Consider the following 25,083-nt stretch of genomic DNA (forward strand, 5'->3'; position numbering starts at 1 on the left):
GACTCAGGGCCATCAGATGCCATACACCAGATCCCGATAAAACGTGGGCTGACCAGCCATGCCTGGTATCCTATCCCCTCTCATTTCCTCCCTCACATCGTGCCATTCTCTTCATGATCCAAGCCTGTTGAATTCCCAACAACCCAGATCAGCAATGTCCATTGAGAGTCATTCTCAACTCTAAGGACTCCGTAACCCTAGCTCAGTAGGTAGGTAGTACGTAAAGGCATAGTAGTAGACGCACTTGGTACCTGACAGCCAACATGCTGCAGGTGCGGGCTCTCCCGTTCGTCCGTGGCCCTGTTTGGGGCTGGGCTGGCGGCAGTTGGGGCGCACTGTGAGGCGATTGCTCCCTCAGCCCGAGTGATGGCATGAATTGTTAGTTGGTTGCAGGTGATGATGAACCGCATTGGACATGTCGTCTTTCTATATTGATTACGGCGAGTGCTGCGTGTATCAAGGCACTGCAGGGAACATGGCAACCCGGATGGATGATGGTCGACCGTCTTTTTTCCATCCAGTGTCCGACAACGTGTGTAGTATGTAACATGTGATTGTGTGAAAAAAGCGTCGATCAACTGCTGGTGAAGAAGAGGGGCAATGCAGCAAAAAGGAGTCAAGACTCAGCACCGCTGCATTGGCTGATGGCAAGTGGATTGTGGCTCCAGCCATGATGCGAGAAGTGGCATTGAAGCGTTCCAAGCCATGCCCGATGGTCCATGTTGTCCAGGTTCAGCTCCATCACAGCACATACTGCCTACAATACAGTACATAGGTAGCTCTCTCAACCTGCCCTCCCTCTGTCGTCTGATGTTAACCGCCTGGACCGCCAGCAATGGAAGCTCTCTATGTAGGTCCTCCCAAGGGCACAGCAGCCCCCATGCGAACCCCCCCATTACAGCGATCAAGTCCCCTAGAAAGCACAGTTCGATGGATCGTATAATGGAGAGTGGGGGGACCCCGAGAGACGCCCGGGTCTGGCTGCAGCCTCTCCGTTCACGCGACTCGGCGCACACAGCATGACCACGACGTCACCCTCTATTAGACAGCCGCCAGCCTCGCTTTTTCTCCCCCCCCTCCCCTGAAGGCTGCCCGCTGATTAAACAGCGCTGCTTGGATGGACAATTGAAGTTCTATAAGAAAAGAGCAGCAGGAATAAAATGTAATAGAAAACATCAATACTTGTCATATAGAGAACAGCCACCCACGTGCCTCGTCTTGTCCCGGTTCAGTCCTTCTTCTAGCTCTTCTCCAGTTCGTCTCAACTCTCTCCCGCACATCCTCGGCTACTCTCCTCCGCCATCCCCAGCTTATTTTAGCCTTGGTACAGGTAGCTTCCGCGGGGCCGCAATCGCTCGCCACAAGCTTGAGTCAGACGAGCCACCACCAGAATCCGCCAATTGTCCATTTCTCTGCTTGCAACTCCTGTCCAAGAGCACATGTCGCCTCGTCTGCGCATCTCTTGCAATTCTCTCGCCCTCTCTGGCTCTGGCTCTGGCTCTGGCTCTTCCTTGAGTGCATCTTACATGTGCCGATGACGAGGCTGCTCTAAGCACCGGCAGCTCAGCCTCTCGGCCCGTCCACCTCGAGGAGCCCCTCAGCTTATCCCACCTACAGCACCAGCACCTCATACACCACCTATTCTCCGGCCTATCCTCCAGCCTATCTCGCACATACATCTCGGCTCTCTCTCTCTGCCTCTACCTACCGACTGACCTGCAACCTACCGATCCTTTCTCCAACTTCGCCGCCGCGGACATCCGGTCGCTTTTTCGCCCTCTCGCGCGTCGTCCTCCTCCCTCCCGCCGCTCGTTGCCATTGACCGCCGCGGCACTGCGCAACGCTCGCATCGCGCGCCCTCCGACACACACACACACCCAGCCGTTCCCGCCGCTTCTCCAGGGACGAGCGCCCATCATGTCATGGCGGGCGTCCGAGACCCTGATGGACACCATCCGGCACTACGCCAAGTTCCCTGCGACTGGCGTGAGCCTGCGCCAGATGGTCCAGTTTGGCGATAAGCCGTCCACAGGTGCGTTGAGCTCTGGTCTACGGGGTAAATGAAATTGGATTCAAGAGCAGCTGGTGTTGGGGGGGGAGAAGAGCAAGAGAGAGACAGATTCCATGCTGACACGACGATGCCCTCCCGCCTAGGAACTCTCTTCCGCGCTTCACAATTCCTCGCCGAGGAGCTGCCCATCCGCCTGGCGCATCGCGTCGAGGAGCTCGAGACGCTGCCCGACGGGCTCAACGAGATGCCGTCTGTGAAAAAGGTCAAGGATTGGTACGCTCAGTCCTTTGAGGTACGTCGGCGACCCTGAACCCCAAAAACTCTCACCGAAAGGAACCCTCCCCTCGTCTAATCAAATCAATCTCTCGCCACAGGAAATCACACAGCTTCCCCGGCCACGGCTGGCCAAGGACGTCAAGGAGCGCCTGATGAAGCCGGCCAAGTTTGGCAGCCGCGGCAGCTACGCGCAGCTGTCCGAGGCGACGCCGAACCCGTCCATTGACGAGGGCGATGCCTCGGGCTGGGGCGGCCTGCACGCTCACAACCACGGGCACGGCCACGGGCACGGCAACGGCAACGGCAATGGGCACGGCAAGGCGCGATCGGTCGCGCGGCGGTACTTTGCGACCGTCGACGACACGGGCGACTGGCCGCCCGAGCTGCAGCTCTACAACCAAAAGTTCGCGCAGACGCTGCACAAGATCAAGCGGCGGCACGACAGCGTCGTCACGACCATGGCGCAGGGCATCCTCGAGTACAAGCGGCGCCGGCAGCGCATGCAGATCGACTCCAACATCCAGTCCTTCCTCGACCGCTTCTACATGTCGCGCATCGGCATCCGCATGCTCATCGGCCAGCACATTGCCCTGACGGACCAGAGCCACCACCGCGACCCCACCTACGTCGGCATCATCTGCACAAAGACCAACGTCAAGGAGCTGGCCCAGGAGGCCATTGAAAACGCCCGCTTCGTCTGCGAGGACCACTACGGCCTGTTCGAGGCGCCCCGCATCCAGCTCGTCTGCAACCCCAGCATCAACTTCATGTACGTCCCCGGCCACCTGTCGCACATGCTCTTCGAGACGCTCAAGAACTCGCTGCGCGCCGTCGTCGAGACCCACGGCATGGACAAGCAGGAGTTCCCCGTCACAAAGGTCATTGTCGCCGAGGGCAAGGAGGACATTACCATTAAGATCTCCGACGAGGGCGGCGGCATCCCCCGGAGCGCCATCCCCTTGGTCTGGACCTACATGTACACCACCGTCGACCGGACGCCCAATCTCGATCCGGACTTTGACAAGAGCGACTTCAAGGCGCCCATGGCCGGATTCGGGTACGGCTTGCCCATTTCACGGCTGTACGCCCGGTACTTTGGCGGCGACTTGAAGCTCATCAGCATGGAGGGGTGAGTAGTAGTCTCCCTTGTCTTCTTCTTCACCTTGCTTGTCCCTCACTCTCTCTTTCTCCCTTTCTCCCTTTACAGCAACAGTACCCTCTCTCACAAGTCCCATGCAATCCAACCCCCCCTCCCCCCCTCAAATCACAACTTCCTCCTCATTCGACACATACTGACTTTATCCCTCGCAGATACGGCACAGACGTCTACCTCCACCTCAACCGCCTATCCTCCTCCTCGGAACCCCTCCAATAGCAATTAAGCACCGCCCACGCAAAACAATCCCCTTCCTACTCCTCCCATCTCTCGTCGTCGCAAACGTCGTCAATGACGACGACAAAGCCGCGGTCGCTCCTCGCCATCCGCAGCAGGCTCAAGGACCCCGCCCGGCGAGAGGTCACCGAGCGCCGACAGGTCGGGGACGCGGAGGCGGTGGTCAATGCGCCCCCGAGCAGCAGCTTCCTCCACGGGGACGACAAGCAGCTGTGATTTTATACGCGCAAAACAAAATGAAAAACAAGAGCAAATGGGAAACAAATGACAGAAGAGAGAAGATAAGAGAGAGATGAAGCGCGTGGGAAAAAAAAAAAAAAGAAGAAGGGCAGAAATTTAGTGAAAGCATCAAGGAAACATCAGGGAAAGTTGGGGTAAGGGGGGGTAAAGGGGAAAAGGGGGAGACCTAATGCGTCTGTGGCATATCAAACCTACCTACCCTTACCTGACCTACACGCATTGTAGAACCTACAAGCACTCAACAAATCAAACGCCACACACACACACACACACACACACATACACACAAACACAAAGTCACGACACCTCTCGAAGTGAGAGGCCACACAGAGTCAGCAACATGCGGTTTCTTGGATCACGACAGGACAATGGCGAAAATCAAATGTTGGATATCTTTCTCTCTTATACCTCGCCAAAAGGGCTCCTTTATGACGCCAAGGAAGCCAGAGCGTGGTGCGTGTTTGAGCAGTCATGGATAGGGAAGGGGGGAGCACCAGCACCTCAGTGGCTATGGAAGCACTGGAGAAGCCAAAAAAAAAAAAAGGGGGGAGACACACGGAGAGCATCACAATGCACAAATGTATACTACGAGTACGAAGCAATTGTCTGCAGCAGCACGGGATGGGCGGCACTGGACACCAGCAGGTGGAAACTGAACGAAATGTACATCATCCACATCATCATCGTTAGACTAAATCTCAAAATCATGTCCCATGCTGCAAATATGCCTGTGCCCTGTCCCTCCCGCTCGATATAACGAGCACGTGAATGACATAGAGACCAGGGGAGGAAGAAGAAGACCCCTTAAAAGAACCAGACGGCATCTACCAGAGGAGGCTACACAACCCGCCAAACCCATTTCAAGTCACCAAACTCGCAATCAATAAAGGTCGTCATCCTCGTCATCCGGCTCGCAGCACACGCTCGGAACTTGCTGCACCGGGCGATGTCTCACAGGACCGGGATCTCGGGCCGCAACGTGATGGTTCGTACCGACTTGGCGCAACTCCGTCTGGGACATGCGAATCTAGAAAAGAATCAGCTGCCGAAGTGTTTGGACCAGTTGAACATGACCTACGTCTTTAGTCTTTGGCCACTTGCTCTTGGCCGCCATCTCGGGGGTGTGAGAGCTCAGACTTGCACCGCCAGCTTCACTCTCCGTCGCCTCCGAGGTCGCTGCCGCCGAGCTTTCCGTCGCTGTCTTGGTGGCTCGATGGGCCACTCCCTTTGGATCCCAAGCGTTGAAAGAAATGCGGCGTACTTTGGCTCTGGCCTCCCTCGCTGTCGTGGCCGTCGAGATGCTGCGAGTGTCACCAAATTCACTGCCGATGGCGCAGTCGGAAGACGTGTCTGGCAGGAGGGCCTGCTGCACAAAGGGGCGAAGGTGAGGAGGCAGTTGCTGCACAAACGACGACCTGCTGCTCGGACCAGCATGCGGTTGGTCGATCGAGGGCGTCGGGGACTTCTTCGAGCTGGCAAGGGAGCCTCTCAAGTGAGGCGGAAGAGGTCGGCTTGAGGATGCCTCAGAGGCCGCGTGTTCCGAAGGGGCGCCAGATTGAGACCTTGAATCAAGGAGAGAGGCCACGTCGTTTTCGTCCAAGCCAAGCGACGAAAGTCCCGTGACAGGAGCCTAAGGTGCAGTCAGTATGACGATCTGCTATGAATTCAAGTAACAGCTCACCTGGGGGTACACGTCGTCGGAAAAGAAGTCGGTGTCGTCGATAAACTGGGCGGGCCACATCTCTCCACGCTCTTCTTCGATGGAAATGTGGCCAGTCTCGAGAGGCGCGGGAACGACTTCAGGTTCCTGGGTTTCCATCCAGGCAGTGCATCTCTTGCAGTGCTTTACATGGTCAACTGACGTGTGTTCAACAATCATGAGGCGGGGGGTCCGTTGGGGAAGGGGCATACAGGACTACCATTCCTCTTGCTGGAGCCGCTGAACTCGTCCAAGGGCTTGACCAGTCCACACAGCTCGCACGTCATTTCCGTACGTTGGCCAGAGGAGTGCTCTCGGCAGGTCATGCCCGAGTTGGCTGCATCGATGCGATATCGGCCGGCGAGGTTGGTCTGGATGAACCTCTGCTGGTTCTTGGAGAACTCTTCAATGGACTTCCATTCTCCGCCTACTTTGCATCGAAACCTGTGGGCAGTGTGAGAATTGTGGCCTCGTGAGCACGGAAGTAGGTACTTGGCCGTACCTTGTCGGGATGGTTGCCTTGGTCGCCCTGAAGCAGTCAGTCAACACTTGCACTTTTGACATGGATGAACGAATAGGAAGAGGATGAGGCAGAGAGCTCTTGTTTGCGACTCGAACACGAGAACAAAACACAGCGATGGTAAAGGCGACGATTCTTACAAATTGAAGTTGCTGTTTGCCTTCTTGCTGGCCATGGCTGGAGGAGGACGGCTGCTCGCGATCGAGACCAGCAACACCAAGGAGTTGTGCGATGTTCGCTGTAACGACGAGAAGAAGAAGATATGCGAGGCTGAGGCAGACGAAGGAGGAGAAGAAGAAGTGCAAGAAGAGAAGAGAAGAGAAGAGAAGGAAACAGGGCCTTGTCTGGTCTGCCCTGAATCACGGCAGGAGCACAGCCGGTCGAGGCTGCTGTTTATGTTGCCTCGTGGCGCTTCAGGCGTCAGATTCAGGCATCCAGATGGACAAGCGACACATGGCATCGATGCCTCAATATCTGCTGAATAGTGTATCTGCTGAATAGTGTATCTGCTCAATAGCCGCGCTGCTATTGTTCTCCTCTGCAGCTGCAGGTGGCCGAAGGGAAGAGGCCTCGCGCCAGTATCTAGAGATGGGAGATGCGCACATGACGTGCTCAGCAGTGTTTCAGCTTCATCTGAAGTGTCAATAGAGCGCCAGTGAATGCACTTTGAGCAGTCGTGAGAGTTGCGATGTCGTTCTAGGTGCGCTCGAGTGAATGCAAAGAGGGTTGCACATGACTTTGGGCAAATTGTATGCTGAGCAAGTAATCTTGGTCATGCTGCAGATAAGGTAAGAGGGGGTATGACGATGCTTGGCTACTTGTACAATCACCATAGCCTATACCAACCTGAGTTAACTGAAGACGATTTTAACATCTATGTCACGATACCTAATGTTTGTTCAGAGGTTGCATCTTTTAGCTGATATGAAGCCAAGCCATGGGATTGTGCATCCCTAGGATGCTTGCAACAAGCAAAGTTGGGACTAACTTTGCATTTCCCACCATATATCTCACTCGGCTTGAATTTTACTGAAAGTCGTGTGCTCACTTCTGCAAAGATGATGAGATTGACGGACAGTTTCGCATTAGATTGTCTATCGACAGCTAAAGTTGCGGTTGTGGTTCATCTACCCTGCATCGAGTTTCGAGGGTCAATGAACACTTCCACGTGATACAGAGACCAAAGAATACGGTATACAGAGTCAGAGAACAAAACACACCAAATCTACAACTCGAGATCACGTTAATTTTAACAAGTAATAGGCTGCACCTAAACGACCCATCACCCGAATCCCGAGATGAACAAACACGTGCGCCGTGCCAACGCAACCTCGACTACTATTGAATCCCATCATTAGAGATGCCCTGGGCTCCCCAGGCCGGGGGGGGGGGGGGGGGGGTTGAATCATCATCTAAACGCAGGCGAGATGAGTGGCCACCTGTCACGCTCGTGGAAGCGCTTGCAAATAGTATCAACAATCCCAATTGTCGTCCTATTAACAGCTGACAAGGCGAAACGAGACATTCCACTCTTGTTTCGCACACTTCCAGCACTCAGACCACACTCAGCAGATTTGCGGCATCTCAACGCCAATTACTAGACAGGGGCAAAGCTGGACTACCTGATCACATATGTGCAGTAAGTTGATTTGGCTGCGCCCATGTACCTGGGTATTCAGCTACAAGGGGCATCACAACTTCCAGAAAAGAGACGGTAATACCTACTACACTGCAATCGCGTGTTTCATTCCCGGCAGTGTTTCGACTTGATTCTCATGCTGACGAGGAAAAAATCTGGGCGACTGGCTATGGGAGGCAAATGGGCGACCTTGAAGATCAACGCAGAGCAGCGCCCGTTGGGCTGTGAAACGGGCAATGCCGTTGACTGACTCGATCACAGGCCCCCCCTTTGACGTGCTGTCAAGAGAGCTGGTACCATTCCATGCTGAAATACAATGCCTTCCTTACATGAACTCCTAAAAGTAGCGCCAATATTGGCTGCCCTTCGATATTACCATTGCGAACGTCAAGAAAAAAAAGGGGGGGATGAACCAGTTCCAGCCTTGCCAACCGAATAGGTGCTACCTATGGACTCATCTACCTACTCACCTCTCTCTCCCGCCTTCAGACACCCAAATCTCCACTCCACCAACACAGGAACAAAAATAAAAATAAAAAGGAAACACACGATAATACATCGCCACCCATCTCAGGCACCGAAGCTGACGGAGTTCCATTGTTCCCTCACAGCTGAAGCAGCGGCATCAAGCGCCACAGCGGAAGGCTCTCCAGGTACGGTGTGTGTGTGTGTGTCATACGACATGACAATGCACATACCACACAAGTAATAACTCGCTCCAAGCTCCACGAGCCACACCCATGGACTTGAGCTGTTCCTTCAGAGCGTTTATTAGCCATGTAGCACACCAAGCGCTCTGTGTCACGACAGCATTCGCATTGTCAAAGTTCCGGACGCTTTCTCTCCCCCCGGGCCGATGACATGCAGCTCAGACATGCGGGCGGCACCCTTCCCCGGGCCACCCTCCCGCATGGATCCGCTCTTCTCTCTCTCTTTCTCTATCCTTCTCTCTTTCTCTCTCTGTCTCATATGTCAACCATCTTCTCTGTTATTTCCTCCTTATAACAGAATTTGCCTATGCCGCGAGGGGTGTTAACATACGACACAAGTAAAGGCATGGCTTGTCAGGGGGGGTTTGCCCGTCCCGCGGTCAACCAACACTACGAACTAGTGGATGCGCAAAGAGAGACATCGGAATCGCAGCCGCTGCAGCCCAGATGCAGGGGAGTGGGAGAATAGGACCAGACCCCGGCAGCAGCAACATCAATACCGACCATGCGGAACTACTGGCACAGGTAATGGGGGGTTGGATCCCAGAGTGCTCGACTTCACCATCCCATCACTACGTACGTGCCGCCTGCGAGGGCTGCGAACAAGGTGCATCACTGGTGGCGAGCTCTGATGCTCTCTCTCCCTCTCCCTCACATCACACGGGACGTCACCGGAAACGAACCGTATACAATGTATACCGCTCACCAAACGGAACCTTCTCCTCGAACAGGCAGTCCGGCCCTGGCCGAAACGACGACACAATGCAACCCCGAATCGTGCCCACGGACACGGCAATGGACCTTGATTCCTTACCTACCTCCAAGTCATTTTCCAATTACCAAGCACACGCTTCCCATTAATGTCTCTCGTCAGCCCCATGAAAGGCACAGAGTGAGACACGGCTCCCCCTCCCCTTATAAGGTCACCATGTAGGCTGGCGCGATAGCTTTTGTTTTGGGGCTGCGCGGCAAAACTGGACGCCCGCGGGCTTCGTAGTCGATGTAACGTGAAACGCGTCTCGGTGTTTGAAGGTAGCCGCCACTCAGGCACCCTTTTGTTTGCATTGTGCACTTGTAGACGTGTGACAAGATGGTTCTGGCCGGTTCCAGGCTCTCCGGTCAGGCTTTCATGCGAGGCTGCACACAGTCTCGAGCAGTACTTCGCAAACACACAAGCAAGGCACACGCAAAGCTGCAGTTGATGCTGACGGGAGGGCAGAGACATACCTCTCGGCCCCCAATGCCAAGTAAATGTGCCTGTCCTCTCACTCTCATCGAGTCCTCCTAGGAATCGACGCTTGTTGCTGCTAGGCAATCGAAAAGGGGATGCCTAGAGACACACAGACACAGACGAGCGACAGGAGGAGGCGAAAAGGCAAGAGACTTGGAAAAAAAAAAGGGTCTCCCACGATCATCAATACATGGCATGGCCTGTCAAAGGCATGCTTCCGTGCCGCGGCAGCGAGCCGTCACGACCCGGAGGGCTGGAAGACACCGCCCACTTGCACCCAGTCAGACCTTGTTGCTCTTGACTGCTTTCTGCGCATCCTTGCCGTATGTGGATTGTTTTGGTTGGATCAGTGCGGAACACTGTAGCTGAGAGATAATGGATGAGAATTTTCCTTGTTTCTGGGTGCTGGGCGAAGCTTGGACCACCGCTGGATTGAGTGTTGTTTCGATCAATCTTGCCGCGAGTGGCTCTCTGCTATGCTGGCTCAAGCTTCGCAGAGCTCAACAGACAACCAGAATTGCCTCTCGAGATGTACCTACAGAGAGTACAGCTCAGCATGGCAAAGCAAGGCAAGGCGACGCCGTGATGAAGCCGCGCCGTTGGAAATCAACAAGGAGCTTCGTTGGGGCCGACCAAATGACCTCCAATCTCGCTCCCTCCCAAGCGGCCATCAGAAGTACTACTAGCCGCATCGCCTCTAAAACGAAACAGCAGAACTTGCCTTGCCTTGGTGAGAGACTTGACGCCGGAATATTGGAAAGAAATCCGCACAGCTCGGGGATGGTGACAAGATACCTCGTACGGGGTCATGGCAGGTAAGGTATCTCTGTATTTTCGCACTTGCGCCGAAATTGAAACATGGCAGGACCTTCTAATGCGATCGGTTATGCCTGAAGGAGGTTAGAGAGCTTGAAGTTGCTGCTCTTTGAGGATTAGTGACGGCGGGGGCCCCTCTCGCGTTTTAGCAGCGTCGCGTGTGAGTGCCTTCGCTTATGCAGCAGGTGGGAAGAGATGAAGTCGATACGCCTTGAAGTGAAGAGGTTGCGGTGTCCTGAAGATGGAAAATACCGGTATCGCCATGATAACGACTTGGCATCCGGTTCGAGTGGTAGCTGCCGGCAGAGTATCTGTTGCGCGGCTGTCTGTATCCAGTACCAGCACATGTCCAGCGACGACTCCATGAACAACTTGATGAACATGGCGAGCGCCCGCGGGTCCCGGCATTTCACTGGCTCGTGGATCCCAGAGCAACCCCCGGCAGCGAGCACAATTATGACGAATAGGAGCGCGGCAGCGTGTGCCCCGGGAGCGCTGGCTGCGTCCGACTCTTGCTGTGCTGGCACCAGGACGGGCGCCCTGGCCGAGTCGGGTCCTCTTCTGCACCCTCTCGTGTGGGTGTAGGAGCAAGCACATGTTGACCGTGTCAAGGCGTATCACGGAGGTACTCAGCGCGGCCGTTCGGATGTAGCTTCGACTCGTCCAGTTCACGGCCGCTGCGAGTACGAGCAGTGCGTGTGACTCGCACGTGTTGGCACTTTGGCTGCTACACAGTTGAGGCCGCTGAGTACCTGCTGGTATTAGCACAGGCTGGCAACGTAGAAGTATCTACTCGTACATACCATACCTATCTGGCTCGAGATATCATTATGGACAATGTCCTCTCAGTGATGTGCTTGCCGTCAATGACCCCGATAATAAGGCAGGTAGTCAACAAGCATGCCGCGGCAGCAAGGTATTAGATCACCGGCCCGGAGATGCTCAACAGACCATCCCTGTCAGAATAGAATGACTGGAAGAACAATGAGAGAAGAGAAAAGAGATTCATCTCACAAGTGGCCTCTTGAAATTTTCGATTCTGTGCGCTCCCCGTGAATCCTTGTCGGCCACGCAAATTGGGCAATTTGAGCGTGACAAAAGGAAGTTCTGCGATAGATTCCAGGCCCACTTGATAAATTGCAGAGCCCGGAGGTCCCCTTTTCGCTCTTGCTTTCTTTTTCTTGGAATAGTGTGGCGCTACTTCCCGTCAGGTGCTGCCCACGTTCTCAAGTACAGATACGGGACTCTAAGGCTGATTGTGCGCGGTCGAGCTGGTACAGCTACCGGCGTGCGGCTGCGGGAGACGGCGTGGCGCTGGTTAGCACTGCGGCACGGGCTTCAGTATCGCACCAAGGTATCTGCACCTGTAGCTGCACATAACTTGCACATTGGCATCCTGAGGCGGGAGGCTGGGAGATGATTGAACCGAGCAATGCGCAGATGAGCTTGATTGACGAGCTTGAAAAGGCACCAGACCTGTACATATGTATCAGCGTGGAGTAGCAAAGAGAGCTACAGAGGACTAACAATGAAGCTACTGCAGCGTCGTCGACAGAAAGTGCGGTCAACCGCCGTTGAGCAGCTGCACGTCAAGGTCACTGAGCTGTGCGGGATCGCGTAGGTACCTGTACCGGTACCGGTACTTGCGCCGCCCGCCGTCGACGCCCAAAAGTGCGAGGTTGGCAGCCAGCTCCAAGGGTCACGATGCCATTTTTCCTACCACCTTTCAGGTCTGTCAGCGTTTGTGCATCTTGCTGGCCTGCATGAGCTTCGTACCACCGCTGGGCGCCCTCGAATCACGGCAGCGCTCAACCACAGCAGCCACAGAGCTGCCCATTTATGCGAACGGCGGCGGCGGAGCCCAGGCCTGAATCCCTGCCCTGTCGCGCCCATGGCATGACCGACCACCGGCGGCGACCCTGCGGTCACCCCATGATAGTACTTACAGCACTCGTACATACCTAGGTAGCCAGAGCTGGCCTGGACCGCTCGCTTGTCTGGCTGCAGGCAGCGTGGCGCCTCTCGCCGGCTGTGCGGATTTTGTGTAGGTACATGTAATATCTGCAGGTTGTGATACTCATACCAGGACATCTAGTGGGGGGGAAGCATCCATGGATCAGTCAATATTACCTTACCTCTCTTCTCACCGTGGACATTGTGTGTCTTCCGGTGTGCTTGCGCCAGGCTGTGAGGACGCACAAAACGCTTAGTAAGAGGGAGGAGACCGAACTGAAAAAAATTCACGATAAAACAGACGAAATGCACGGGCCGGGAATACAGCGACAGATGTACTCGTAGTACCTCGAACTCGGTACCAGACTCTCGATGCTGCTCGCTCCTCCGTCCTCCTGCACCCTCGTTTTCGCCCTCTGGAGCTGCAACTGGCCACTGCCCATCTTTCCAGCCCCCCCTGTCGGCACCCTCGCCCAGCCTGGCCTGGCCTGTTTCTGCCGCTGCTCGTTCTTTGGCTCGTCTGCGACACGCGCTTCAACCCCCCCCCCCCCCGGCCCTCACCTGGAAATGCGCTGCTGGTGCTGGTGCTGGTGCTGTTGCCGGTGCTGATGCTGGCTCTGCAGAGTCTGCCTGTCTGGTGCTCTGTACCCGCAGATTGGCGGCCACCGGCCAATGTAGCGCCTGTCGAGCGCTGGCCGTTGCATTTCGTCTCTTGTCCCCCCCGCGAACCAAGAGGCAGGGAGCCAAAAGAAAAGAAGGAAAAAAACAAGACGGAAGCCGGAAAAAGGAACATTGGAAGAGAAATTCACACCCTGGCGATGCCTTGACCCTCTTTTGCTCTCGCTGCTCCTTGCTCACCAATCCTTTGGCTCGCCCTCTCCCACTCTCCGATCGCTCCCTCACTCATCTGTGCCTCATCTGTGCCTCATCTCTCTCGTTGACCTCATCTCACCTCTTCATCTCTCTCTCTCTTTCTCTCTCCCCGCTCTTCTCTCTCTCTCTCTCATCTCACCTCTTGGCGGCCCCTCTCGCTCACCTGCTGCTCATCATCAACCCGAGCACAACCTCAATCTTGTCCCTTCGTATTGCCAAGCCGAAGCGGGCTCCCCAATCCAGCCAGGCCCAACTGCTGCTAATTTAGCGGTCCGGGGTCTAGCCACTGTTGGCAGTCTGGTACCTCGCCGGTACCTCGAGCGCCTGAAAGTACTCGTAACAGGCCCAGCACCACTTGAGCACCCCCCCTGGCCTGCCTGGCCCGTTGACACTGCAGAGCTCCCCTTTTCATAACCTCCAAGCCTATCCACTTTGAAATCAATCCTCACTTCAGTCACTCCTTACACTGACCTCCTTTCGGCTTTTTCTCCCCCATCTTTCTTTTTTACTTTTGCTTTTTCTTTTTTGGAAGTTCACGATTTCGAAATCCTCTCCCCCTCAAGCATCTCTGTCAGCGACCCGCTCCGTCCACAAACATCAACCTCAACAAGCCTCGACCAAGCTGCCCGCGATTTTTCTCTCTTCTGCCTCCTTTACCCGACCTGAATGCCACGATAAACGATCCGTAGCTCTGCGATAGAGCTCATCTCTTGCGGGCCAATAGGTGTTGTCTTTTTGCCGGCTGATTTTGCTTTGCTCTCTACTCTCCCACTCAGACGATTCGACTGGTCGTTTCTGTCCGCCTGTCGAGCTGCGTTGCGCCCTGATTGATAGCGCCGCCACGATCCGTCTTAGTCGTGAACTCTACCGGCCGGCAGCATGACAGCCACGGTCGAAATGACGCTGCGGCAACAGCCTCACGGCACCATGGCGCTCGAGGACCGCTTTGAGGTGGTCAAGGAGATTGGCGACGGCAGCTTTGGCAGCGTTGTCCTGGCTCGCACCCGAACCGCAGGCGCCGCCGTCGCCCGCCGAGGCACTCTTGTAAGACACCTGAAGCTTGGGTGTGCATCTGGATTCCCGTTGCTGACGCTCCCCCCCCAGGTGGCCATCAAGTCCATGAAGAAGACGTTCGAGTCCCTCTCGCCGTGCCTCGAGCTGCGCGAAGTCGTCTTCCTGCGCACCCTCCCGCCGCACCCCCATCTCGTCCCCGCTCTCGACATCTTCCTCGACCCCTTCACCAAGAAGCTGCACATCGCCATGGAGTACATGGAGGGCAACCTGTACCAGCTGATGAAGGCCAGAGACCACAAGTATCTCGACAACGCCAGCGTCAAGAGCATCCTCTTCCAGATCATGCAGGGCCTCGAGCACATCCACTCCCACAACTTCTTCCACCGCGACATCAAGCCCGAGAACATCCTCGTGTCCACCTCCGCCCACCAGGACACCTCCAACTCCTTCCGCCGATACTCAGCCCTCGTCACACCGCCCTCGACCCCTCCCACATACACCGTCAAGCTGGCCGACTTTGGCCTCGCCCGCGAGACGCACTCCAAGCTGCCCTACACCACCTACGTCTCCACCAGATGGTACCGCGCCCCCGAGGTCCTGCTGCGCGCCGGCGAGTACTCGGCGCCCGTCGACATCTGGGCCGTCGGCGCCATGGCCGTTGAGATTGCCACGCTCAAGCCCCTCTTTCCCGGCGGAAACGAGGTTGACCAGGTCTGGAGGGTGTGCGAGATCATGGGCAGCCCCGGAAACTGGTACAACAAGGCCGGCGCCCGCGTTGGAGGCGGCGAGTGGCGCGAGGGCACCCGGCTGGCCTCGAAGCTGGGCTTCTCCTTTCCCAAGATGGCCCCCCACGCCATGGACACCATCCTGCAGACGCCCCAGTGGCCGCCTGCCCTGAGCCACTTTGTCACCTGGTGCCTGATGTGGGATCCCAAGAACCGTCCCACGTCGACGCAGTCCCTGAACCACGAGTATTTTGCCGACGCCACGGACCCGTCACGGCCCAAGTCATCGGCCTCCAAGATCCTGGGACGCAAGCAGTCCGATCTCAGCCGCACCTCCAAGGAGGGCCTGGCCCCTTCCAACTCCGTCTCCAAGCCGTCATGGTTCCGCAAGTCCCTCATCGGCCGCAGCGACATCCCCGAAACCGTCGTCGTGGCCCCCTCTCAGCAGTCTCCCGTCCAGACGTCCAGCACGCTCGATGTCTCTTCCGCCAAGCAAGCCGCCAAAGCCAAGCGGAGCACGTGGGCGAGTGGCTTGTCGGGAGTGGCGCCGATGCCGATTCTGCCCTCCATCAAGCCCATTTCGCCTCTTTCGGACGCAGTGACGGCGCGTGCCAACAGCAACGCCGACAGCCAGGACAAGAACAAGAAGCTCGGTCGACAACTCTCTGTCAACTCGAGCAACAACAACTACACCGAAATGCACCGCGCCCAGGCCGAGCGTGCGCTGAATGGCCAGTCGGGCCTTGCGTCTCCCCCTAGCGCGCACAAGGAAAGCTTCTTCTCTCACCTTCGCAAGCGGGCGAGGCGCTTCTCCGGGCGCCACCAGACCCCCGTTTCCCCTGCGTATGACGACATGGAGGCCCAGGTCGGATGCGGGCCCTGGAACAGCAATCGCTCCTCCATGCTTGTCGACCAGCAAGTGAACCCCGTCCCAAAGGCCGAGGGCTTTGAGTCTCTGGACAAGACTCTCAGCGACGTTTCAGGCGCCGAGCCCCGCGTTCCCGTACCGCCATCGCACCAGGCCGCCGGGAAGCTCAAGCGCCACCACTCGCTGCCCTACCAGCAGCCTAGGTCCGTCGACAACCTGATTGGGGCTGCCCGAAACGGCCCTGTCTCGAGCCGTACCCGACGTGCCCAGGCGGCGCAAGGCGTCCAGCAGTACGAGGCCCCCGCCGAAGAAGACGAACTCCTCGACGAGGTCTTGACCTCTACCCAGCGGGCGATGAAGCGCTTGGAGGGAAACGCCAAGTCGCTGCGACAATCGGCGAGCAACCTGGGCTTGTCCACGTCGCAGCCGTATCCCAGCCCGTCACCGTCGGCCAACAGCAACCAGCTGCTCTATGCCGATGGCGCCGAGGCCCTGGCACCGAAACCCCTAGATCTCAGCAAGAAGACGGCCAACCAGTACAAGTGGCCCACCCCGCCATACGAGGGTGGTGAATGGAGCGCCTCGGCCTCTGCCAGCATCTGGGCCGCCGGAAACCGTATCTAAAGGAGAGGGAGAAGAACGACCTTAATCTTTCTCGGCCGGACCCTTCCTCTCCCCCTCCTCTTTGTCAACCTTTTCTCCTTTTTACCACTTCTCTCGGACATGTCGTTCAGCGGTGAGGCGGAGGAAAAAAGTTTTTATTAATATGGCGTGTACTATTTTTTCTTTTCTTTTCTTGCATGATACATGGTGTTTTGGTGTTGGATTGCGGCACGTGTTTCCTCGCTCATTGAGCCTTGAGTCGACGGGTCGACCATCATATCAAGTTTTTTCTCGAAATTTCGGCTTGGGGTATAAAAATCTCGCTGTCTTTGGTTTGTTCTGCGCGTTATTTCGGTTGGCACAGACACACACACACGTCGCACACATTGCACACACACTACTCTCTACTACATACCAGGTACCGTACATCAAACCTTGGGGAGGGTTTTCGAGGCCACGCCTTGAAATTTATCTTGATTGACTTTTATATATACCTTTCTTTGTTTGTTTTGGATCTGATTTGTGTTTCCGCTTTTGATATTGGCATATCTGGACATTTTTTGAGCAAGACTTTTCTGTCATGGCAAGACTCGAAATACCCCCTCCTTTATATAGACTGAAAAAACAAGACAGGCGAGCTTGGCTCTCGCCTTGCTTGAAGCCAGATTTACCTCACATATACCTCACATAGTACCTTGTGTATCATTTCTTTTCCTTTCTTTCTATTTTCCTCTTTTCTTTTTCTTTCTTTTGTTACGTGTTTTTCCTCTTTTTTTTTCTTCCATTATACCAAGAAGGCAGAATAAGAATTGAATGGAGTATTACATCAAAGTAGATGCGAGAGTTGGGGAGGGAGTGTGGCGTTTTGAAGATGTAAAAGCTGCTCTCTTGCGCGTTTTAAGTCACACCTCACTGAGCGGAAACCAGGGAGTTGACAAGATATATAGGAAAACGCATTACTATATTCATTGGTAATGTATTGACTTCATGCATGCAGAGTTGGAGGTTTGGTGCAGTGGTGATGCCTCCTGTACAGTACTTGACCTTTATCTTACCGACTGACCATACTTTACCTTACCTAATCTACCTTATTCTATGTAAGGTATGTACCTATGTAGGTAGGTAGGTAGGTAGGTAGGTATTACTCGATACCTTACTAGTAGCTTTACCTGATATAGATGCTCCGTTTTTGATGCCAGTTTAACAGCTAACTCAGAGTTGAGGCTCCGTTCACGCATATCGTGCATGTCTGATACTGTAGTTTATGGCTGGGTTGGCAAGTGGGACGATTGTTCGTTAATGGTTGGAGGTGTCAACGATGATGATGATGATGAGGGGCGGTGCTGTTGCGTGTTTCCAAGTCTTTGGTTCCTGTCCAAGTCTTTGATTCCTTCCTATTTCTTTGGATGGCTTTGTCTTGGAATGGGGGGCCCGCCGGGTTTTGGTTGGGGTGCGATTTGGGTGGATGGATGGTTCATGGTCGGTTTCACTTGGGAGTTTAATCTTTCTTGGAAGAAGTTGAGTGGTGCCTGAAGTAAGACGGCTGTTGGGTACGATGCGATGGGGAGAGGGTGATGGACTGCTATTTATATGTGGACATCATATCTCTTCCATTTTTTTTCTTCTCCGTAGGTGTACCATACTTTATCAAGGGACTAGCCTTGTGCCCACTGACTGGAGGGAACATTGTGAGTGGAGTGAGAGTACCTATATATGGACTGAGGGGGTTTGGAGTGTGTGCGATTTGTCTATTTTCAGGTGTCTAGTGCACAAGGCTTCTGGTTTCACCTTGATACATGTTGACTTGGAGCCTTTTCCAGGCAGGGAAAAAACGAAGATGAAGACGTTGAGCCGTTTACTCTACGAGGAGCTTCACATAGGTAGGTAGTCTGGGTCCCTGTGCTTGGAATATGAGCTTCAGTTGTCGAGTGCCTGGTGAGCATCGCTTAGTCGGCGACTTGACAGATGTTGCTTTTGAGGCTATGGTAAGAGGGTCGCAAAGGTTTCTAGATGTGTAAGTGGATGTAGCTTGATGATGACGGTTGCCACTGCGTACGTTACCTTTCTGAAGCAAAGCAAAGGATGGTCTCTTAGAACGTTATGCTCCGGAACTCGGGCAGCCGTCAACCCTTTTTTATATGCATCGTCTCTAAACCTTGAAACACCACAGAAGAGCGTCACTAATCTGAATCCCAGGCTTCACTATGTGGGTTTCAGTATATGGAGCTTTCTCGGAGCTGGATGCGATGAGGATGAACGAATATATCACTGACGACATCGTGATGTGCTATGTGTACATGCGGTATCAAGGTCTCATTACATTCTATGTGGTTGTAGGTGGCCATGGTGGGATTGAAGACGGAGGTAGAGGTCTCACTTGCGCTTTATTTAGTGTCTCGGCTTCGTTGGTCACCTTACGTGCCCTTTGGTCCAATCCACTGACTGCTCATCAGTGTAGTGGTACAGCTTGGCCACCAGGCCTTTTGTTTTAAAGAAGAACTGGCAGAAGGACATGTGAAATCTCCCTTAGAAGATATTCTACATATGGGCTATATGCTTTGCCGCATTCTGATAACAATGATGAAGTCGCGCTGCTTTATTGGGAAGTTGACTCACCAATCTCAAGCCACCGGGCTCGCCTAGATACACAAAGAAGAGCATCAACGTTGCAATCCCCTCCCAAAAGCCTAAAATGGGGTATACAAGGCATATCGTCTACAACTCTAGGCTGAGTCTCTTTTTTTCTTCTCCTATGAATACCAAAAGACTGCTTCTCCAAAGCCAAATCAAAAGTCTTATGCACCTCCTTTAGGGCCGGGGGGGTTCCCCTCAGGAAATCGGGATATCCCGTTGCCAATGATGATAAATTGCCCGGAAGGTCGGAGGCTAGGGATGTTTCTCTTTTTCAGAGATGATTCTGACGAGTCAGCCAAAGGCTGAGTGGGCTATAAGTCTCTCTGCAGACAGATGAGAATCTTCGTTGTCGAATATGCCAGCATCATCGCCGAGGGTCCTCACCTCAAGATGAGGGAAGTGCTGCTGCCAATGATGGGAGTACCTGAATGGCTTTTAAGGCACTTCTCAACAGAAACTTGAGTGAGGGGTCAGACAATTGGCTGAGGGGGTAAAACCTTCGCTCCAAAGATATGAGGATGCACATCCTCGTCATGAGATTCGGAGAAAGTCGTAGCCCAGGAGCCTTGTCGTTGAGGATCCTCGAAATCGGCATGGGGGTCTATCTTTACTGCAAATGATGATGAACCTGAATAGGTCTGAGGCAGGCGGGTGCTTCCCAGCAGCTGAAGGAAGGCGCTGTTAATAATTGCGAGGTTACGAGATGGACAATGGTCGAGAAGATGGGATAGTAAACGGAGAAGTATTGACTTTTTCAAACCATTGAGACGATGATGAAGGCGGGTGAGATCTCTATAATAGACGGCTGGTACGAGCAGTCAAAGGATGAAGTCGCCCTGTGCAACGTTGAGTCAATAGGTTATTTTCGAGCCGCACCTGTCAAGTCATCAGAGGGCATATTTCATAGGCAACTCATGAGGATACACCAACAGTGACTCGGGGCTTTGGCACGATTCTGGTTGCTCTCTAGCATTCTCACAGTGAGGACGGTATCGCTACGCTGACCCATACGGCGTCCACGCAGCATACATATGTGACGATGGCTCAATTTCATCTTATCTAATTAGGGACTTATTCCTAGAGAGTTGTCCGTAGCATTTGGTCGGCTGTTTTGTTTGGACGGTTGGAGTGTAAGGACTCGATTGCTGATGCTGTTCGTCCAGTGGGATCTATAACCCATCATTCTGACCAAACCCGCACGGCTGTTTATGGTATGTTATCCCCATATGCCGCAATATCAGTCGAGTTGAACAGTTGGATGCCACAAGGAGCAGCAATGCGATCACAAGTCAAACGCGGCCTTCACACGTGGTTGGGTGCAGTGCTTTGTAGAGGGAGGTACTTGCTGGTCAATGGTTGAATCAGTACCTACCCAGTGGCAGGTTAGCTATGTTCAGGTGCTTTTACAACGTGCACTGAGGCCCCTACTTGTATATGCCACAAAGCTTTCGTTACGGTGTGAGAAGGGAGGGGGGCGGTGATGCGTATTTAGGCGTATTGAGGACAAGGGGGTGCGGCTGGGGTCACGGTGTCAGTGCCGGAGTTGGACGCATCTTTTACCGTGTGACGTATAATTCCACCTGTTAAAGCAGTCTAATTCTATGTATGCGAAATGGAATCAATTCCAGCTTCTTTCGGTTCCTCGGTCAGAGAAGGCAGCAATTTTGCGTCTGGACGCTGCAGAGTCCGTGTGTGTGTTTATTGTTGCCTGGCTTACGAGTATATATTTAGTAGTACTTACACGATGAAGGGGGGGGGGCTGAGATTTGACGGAGTTTGGGCAGTGCATGCAACTTCCGAAGGGTCCACGTCGAAATCTGGCAGCCTTGCAGCCCTTGTCTGATGCTGCTGTGCCACGTTGCCTCTCGATTTCTTGATCGGAAGTGCAAGGGGTTGGAGGAGGGTTTCTGTTAATGCCTCTGTTGATGAAGATGGTGATGATTTCTGTCAGTAAGGTACAGGTACCTGCAGGGACGGCATGCACTCCGCAAATGCTGCGTATCGGTACAGACACAGTGTACCTCAGTGTTGCACCAGATGATAAGGAGGAAAAAAAACAGGGGCAATTGAGGCTCTGGGGAAGACGGACAAGACGGGGAACGGGTGCTGAAGTAAGCAGATTTGAGGTCACGTGGTGGCGCTAAATTCGTCCAGGCGGAGGAACGGAGAGGCAAGAGGGAAAGAAAGAAGGAACAAGGGGCGATTCGATTCGATACCGGACTTGCGTGTGAAACCGGCAACTTCAGCTGAAGGCAGCCTTGACATGATACTTGGATCACGATAAGCGACGGGAAAAAGGGACCATCAGGCAACAGAATTATACAGACAAAGGGGCCGGATTTTGCTTCTTTCTTTCTACTTACTTGGTCAAGCCTTATTGGTCTCTGCCTTGGGGGGACCGGGGGGCTTCTTTTCCGGCGGGAATATCTGCTTGCCTTGGCTTCAACGGGGACTGGAGTTTTTCATACATGGGCATGGACATCTACTATATCTGCTGAGGAGCGCGGGCTTGACGGCGTCATTTCTGGATCTCTTGCTATATATCGGGGCATCGACTATCCTTGGACGGCGAGCGCTGCGACGATCACGATCCCTACGCCTGTGTTGGAGCAGTGACAAGTTCATCGGCATCTGAAGCCATCTTCTTCGGCATCTTCATCACCCAGCCTTTCAGCCAGCCAGCGACCGCACTGAACCAAGGCTTCATCCGTCATTTGAGATAATCATCGCTCGCGTCTACCATCTTTTGCAGCGGTGGGAGGAGAGTCGGGCGAAGAGGGGCTCAGCAGGTCGGGCATCTCAGATGAGCGGTGGTGTGCTCATCAGGAGCTAAACTTTCACCAAACTACCATATCTGAACAGGGCGCATACGACTACAACGATACACCCTGGCCGTACACTGAGATTGTACGTGATAGGCGGCACTCTCAGTCGGAATTCGAGAGATGCAGAACCTCAGTCTGCCGGTGCGTACGAGCACCAGCCGTCGCAATCAGGAAAGCAGGAGTTACTTCACGAGCTACACGCCGCCGAGCTCGACAGAGGCCATCAATGGACCGGTCAGAGAGCCGGTCAGGGAGCAGCCGCCGATGAGCGATCGGTTGATTGTGGGCGTGGATTTTGGCACAACATTCTCAGGGTGAGTGATGATGACCTTTGAGATGATCTGTCTGGATGAACAAGCTGGCTCTTGTCAAGCACCAGAGCTCATGCTGACACCACACCACACAGCGTCGCTGCTGTATACACATCAACACCAGACGATGTTGAAATCATCAAGACGTGGCCGGGCGGCAACGGCATCACCTCGGACAAGGTCCCGACAGAGATTGCATACAGCTTCCCGCCCGACGCCGCACCCGGGACTGAGCCGACGGTGAAATGGGGGTTCCAGTTCAAGCCAGACGAGTCAAGACTGCGATGCATCAAGCTGTTCCTCGACCGCTCCCAGAAGCTGCCCTTTTACGTCAGTCCGCTCGACACGGCGGCACAGCTGAAAAAGTTCAACAAGAACGTCATGGATGCCGTCAGCGACTACCTTACCCAGATCTACCGGCACACCATGGACACCCTGACGCGGCGCTACGGAGAGTCATTCATGGCGTCGACAAAGGTCGAGTTCGTCCTGACCTGTCCCGCCGTTTGGAGCGATGCGGCCAAGAACACGACGCTGCAGGCAGCTGAGCGGGCGGGCATGGGCAGCCGCTCCGAGATTCAGATGATCAGTGAGCCCGAGGCAGCGGCCGTGTATACGCTCAAGGCGATCCAGCCGAACCACCTGAACATTGGTGATAATTTCATCGTGTGCGACGCGGGTGGTGGAACTGTCGAGTGAGTTGATGTCCAACGATGTGTATCAGGCATAGCTAACGAGTCATCTACAGTCTGATTGCCTATAAAATCATATCCCTCAAACCGCTGCGGGTCGAAGAGTCTGCCGTAGGAACCGGCGGGCTCTGCGGAAGCGCCTTTCTCAACTACAGGTTCGAGGAGCATGTCCGCACCAGGCTGGGCCAGGCACGGTTCGACGAGATGAAGTCGAAGAAGGGCAAGACGTGGCAGATGGGCCTGCGGTACTTTGAAGAGTTTGTTAAGCGCAACTTTAACGAGGATGAGCACCAGGAAATCAACGTCCCGTAAGTGCTTGCTTTCTCAACGCAGGTGAATCTCTCACACTGACAACTGCAGCTTCCCCGGTCTCCCGGATGACGAAGAGGCTGGCCTCGATTCTGGCTTCATGGTGATGAGTGCGGAGCAGATCAAGGAAATTTTTGAGCCGGTGGTCAAGGAAGTGTGCGATCTGGTGCAGGGCCAGGTGCAGGGCCTCCGAGCCAAGGGCGGCATCGTGTCGGGTATCGTGCTGGTGGGCGGCTTCGGGCAGAGCGACTACCTGTACCGGAGGCTCAAGGCGCACTTTTCGAGCGCGGCGCCGCCCCCGTACAGCGAGCGGCCGACGCACGCCACCGCGACCGCGTCGCAGGACGTCGGGTCGATCGAGGTGATGCAGCCAGTGTACGCGTGGACGGCGGTGGTGCGCGGCGCGGTGCTCCGGGGCCTGGAGGGCAACATGGTCATCTCGCGCAAGTCGAGGATGCACTACGGCACGTCGTTTGCGACGGTGTACGACGAGGAGAAGCACTCGGTGAGCGAGCGGTACTGGTCGCCGCTGTGGGAGCGATGGATGGTGTCTGATCGGATGCAATGGCACATTGCCAAGGTGGGTGCTTTGCTTTGTTTTTTGATGGTACCTTTGATGGTCTCTTTGATGCCTCTGTCTTTTGATTCTTCCCCTCACTGCACCGCGGTTCATTGTGTTCTTCGGTTGCCTCTATTCATCACCAGATTGATACTGACATTCACAGGGCGAGTCGCTTTCTCCCCTATCGCCCATCGCCTTCCACTACACACGCAACTTCCGGCCCGGTCAGTCGCTCATCGTGACCGACGACCTGATTGCCTGCGACGCCGACGAGCCCCCCGCGGCATACACGAGGGACCTGATTAACGTGTGCACGCTGACGACGGACCTCAACGCCGTGCCGAGGAGCCTGTTTACCAGGCTGACGACGACGCGAGGGGTGGAATTCGACAACCTCGACTTTACGCTCGAGATGATTGTGGACAGCGCAGGGCTGGGCTTTGAGCTCAAGGTGGACGGGGTGCGGTACGGACGGGTGGAGGCCGAGTTTCACTGAGGGCGACTTGGACGTGTACTATTCATACGTATGTATATTGGAGCATTGCATACACCGAGATTCATCTGACTCCATAGCGGTTGTAGAAACTACCTAAGAAGCAGCCACTTTATGTTCTGCCTTTTCTGTATGTGACTACTGGTCTTGACTCGGGATTATTCCCGGTTGTTCGTTGGCGCGGCTCACGCTCTGAACCGGCAGCTAAAGGGGGACAGGCCGGATCAACGGCCAAAAGCCCCAAAGCCGCAGCCAGGAAGTACGAGCTTCGAGGCGTCAAATGGGCGTCCAGCGTCTGCCAGACCGTCGACGACAACGCTGCTTATTAACGCCTGCTCAGCTTATCCCAGTTTCGAGGCCGAGTCCATTGGGATTTGGATATGCTGACATATCCCGGGCTCATCCAGCATCTCTCACTATCATCAGCTGTGCTGCACTTCCCATCCGTCTAAAGCCAGGCATCGCCTTCACGTAGCGTTCCAACTTCGACTGTCGTCTTTACAACTCTGTCTCACTCAAATCTCATCGCCATTGATACCGCTTTCACAAAAAACCATCACCGGCCGAAACACTCTCACCAACCCGGTCATTTCTTGCCATCTGCCATGAGCCAAGACCAGGGCCAGACACAGAAACGCTGTTGGAACTGTCGCCGTAAGCAGACCCGTCGTCGCCTCTCCCAACTT

The 25,083-nt window shown here is 54.6% G+C and overlaps 4 protein-coding genes across 4 annotated transcripts; 3 read left to right on the forward strand and 1 right to left on the reverse strand.

Moving 5' to 3' along the window:
- Positions 1–1,917: 1,917 nt before the first annotated feature.
- Positions 1,918–3,881, forward strand: TRIREDRAFT_50068 (histidine kinase; the record flags this gene model as incomplete). Its single annotated transcript, XM_006966981.1, has 4 exons — positions 1,918–2,032; positions 2,155–2,303; positions 2,455–3,416; positions 3,599–3,881. 4 exons carry the CDS (start codon positions 1,918–1,920, stop codon positions 3,660–3,662), a joined length of 1,290 nt encoding a protein of 429 aa, XP_006967043.1. The 3' UTR covers positions 3,663–3,881.
- A 1,066-nt stretch (positions 3,882–4,947) lies between these two features.
- On the reverse strand, positions 4,948–6,071 carry TRIREDRAFT_64972 (uncharacterized protein; the record flags this gene model as incomplete). The annotated part of the gene is made up of 3 exons (XM_006967077.1): positions 4,948–5,550; positions 5,602–5,763; positions 5,832–6,071. Coding segments are annotated over 3 exons (1,005 nt in total), but the record flags the coding sequence as incomplete, so codon positions are not given.
- A 7,786-nt stretch (positions 6,072–13,857) lies between these two features.
- Positions 13,858–16,960, forward strand: TRIREDRAFT_50071 (uncharacterized protein). The gene is made up of 2 exons (XM_006966982.1): positions 13,858–14,405; positions 14,466–16,960. Exons 1-2 carry the CDS (start codon positions 14,241–14,243, stop codon positions 16,590–16,592), a joined length of 2,292 nt encoding a protein of 763 aa, XP_006967044.1. The 5' UTR covers positions 13,858–14,240; the 3' UTR covers positions 16,593–16,960.
- Positions 16,961–22,150: 5,190 nt separating this feature from the next.
- TRIREDRAFT_79843 (uncharacterized protein) lies at positions 22,151–24,511 on the forward strand (the record flags this gene model as incomplete). The annotated part of the gene is made up of 5 exons (XM_006966983.1): positions 22,151–22,344; positions 22,437–23,036; positions 23,090–23,341; positions 23,394–23,922; positions 24,068–24,511. 5 exons carry the CDS (start codon positions 22,151–22,153, stop codon positions 24,398–24,400), a joined length of 1,908 nt encoding a protein of 635 aa, XP_006967045.1. The 3' UTR covers positions 24,401–24,511.
- Positions 24,512–25,083: the final 572 nt, after the last annotated feature.

The sequence above is a fragment of the Trichoderma reesei genome, assembly GCF_000167675.1.
Source record: "Trichoderma reesei QM6a unplaced genomic scaffold TRIREscaffold_15, whole genome shotgun sequence".
NCBI lineage: Eukaryota > Fungi > Ascomycota > Sordariomycetes > Hypocreales > Hypocreaceae > Trichoderma > Trichoderma reesei.

Coding starts and splice junctions, on each gene's coding strand:
- TRIREDRAFT_50071 (XM_006966982.1), top strand. CDS start 14,241: ATGACAGCCACGGTCGAAATGACGCTGCGGCAACAGCCTCACGGCACC. Junction 14,406..14,465: donor TCGCCCGCCGAGGCACTCTT/GTAAGACACCTG, acceptor CTCCCCCCCCAG/GTGGCCATCAAGTCCATGAA.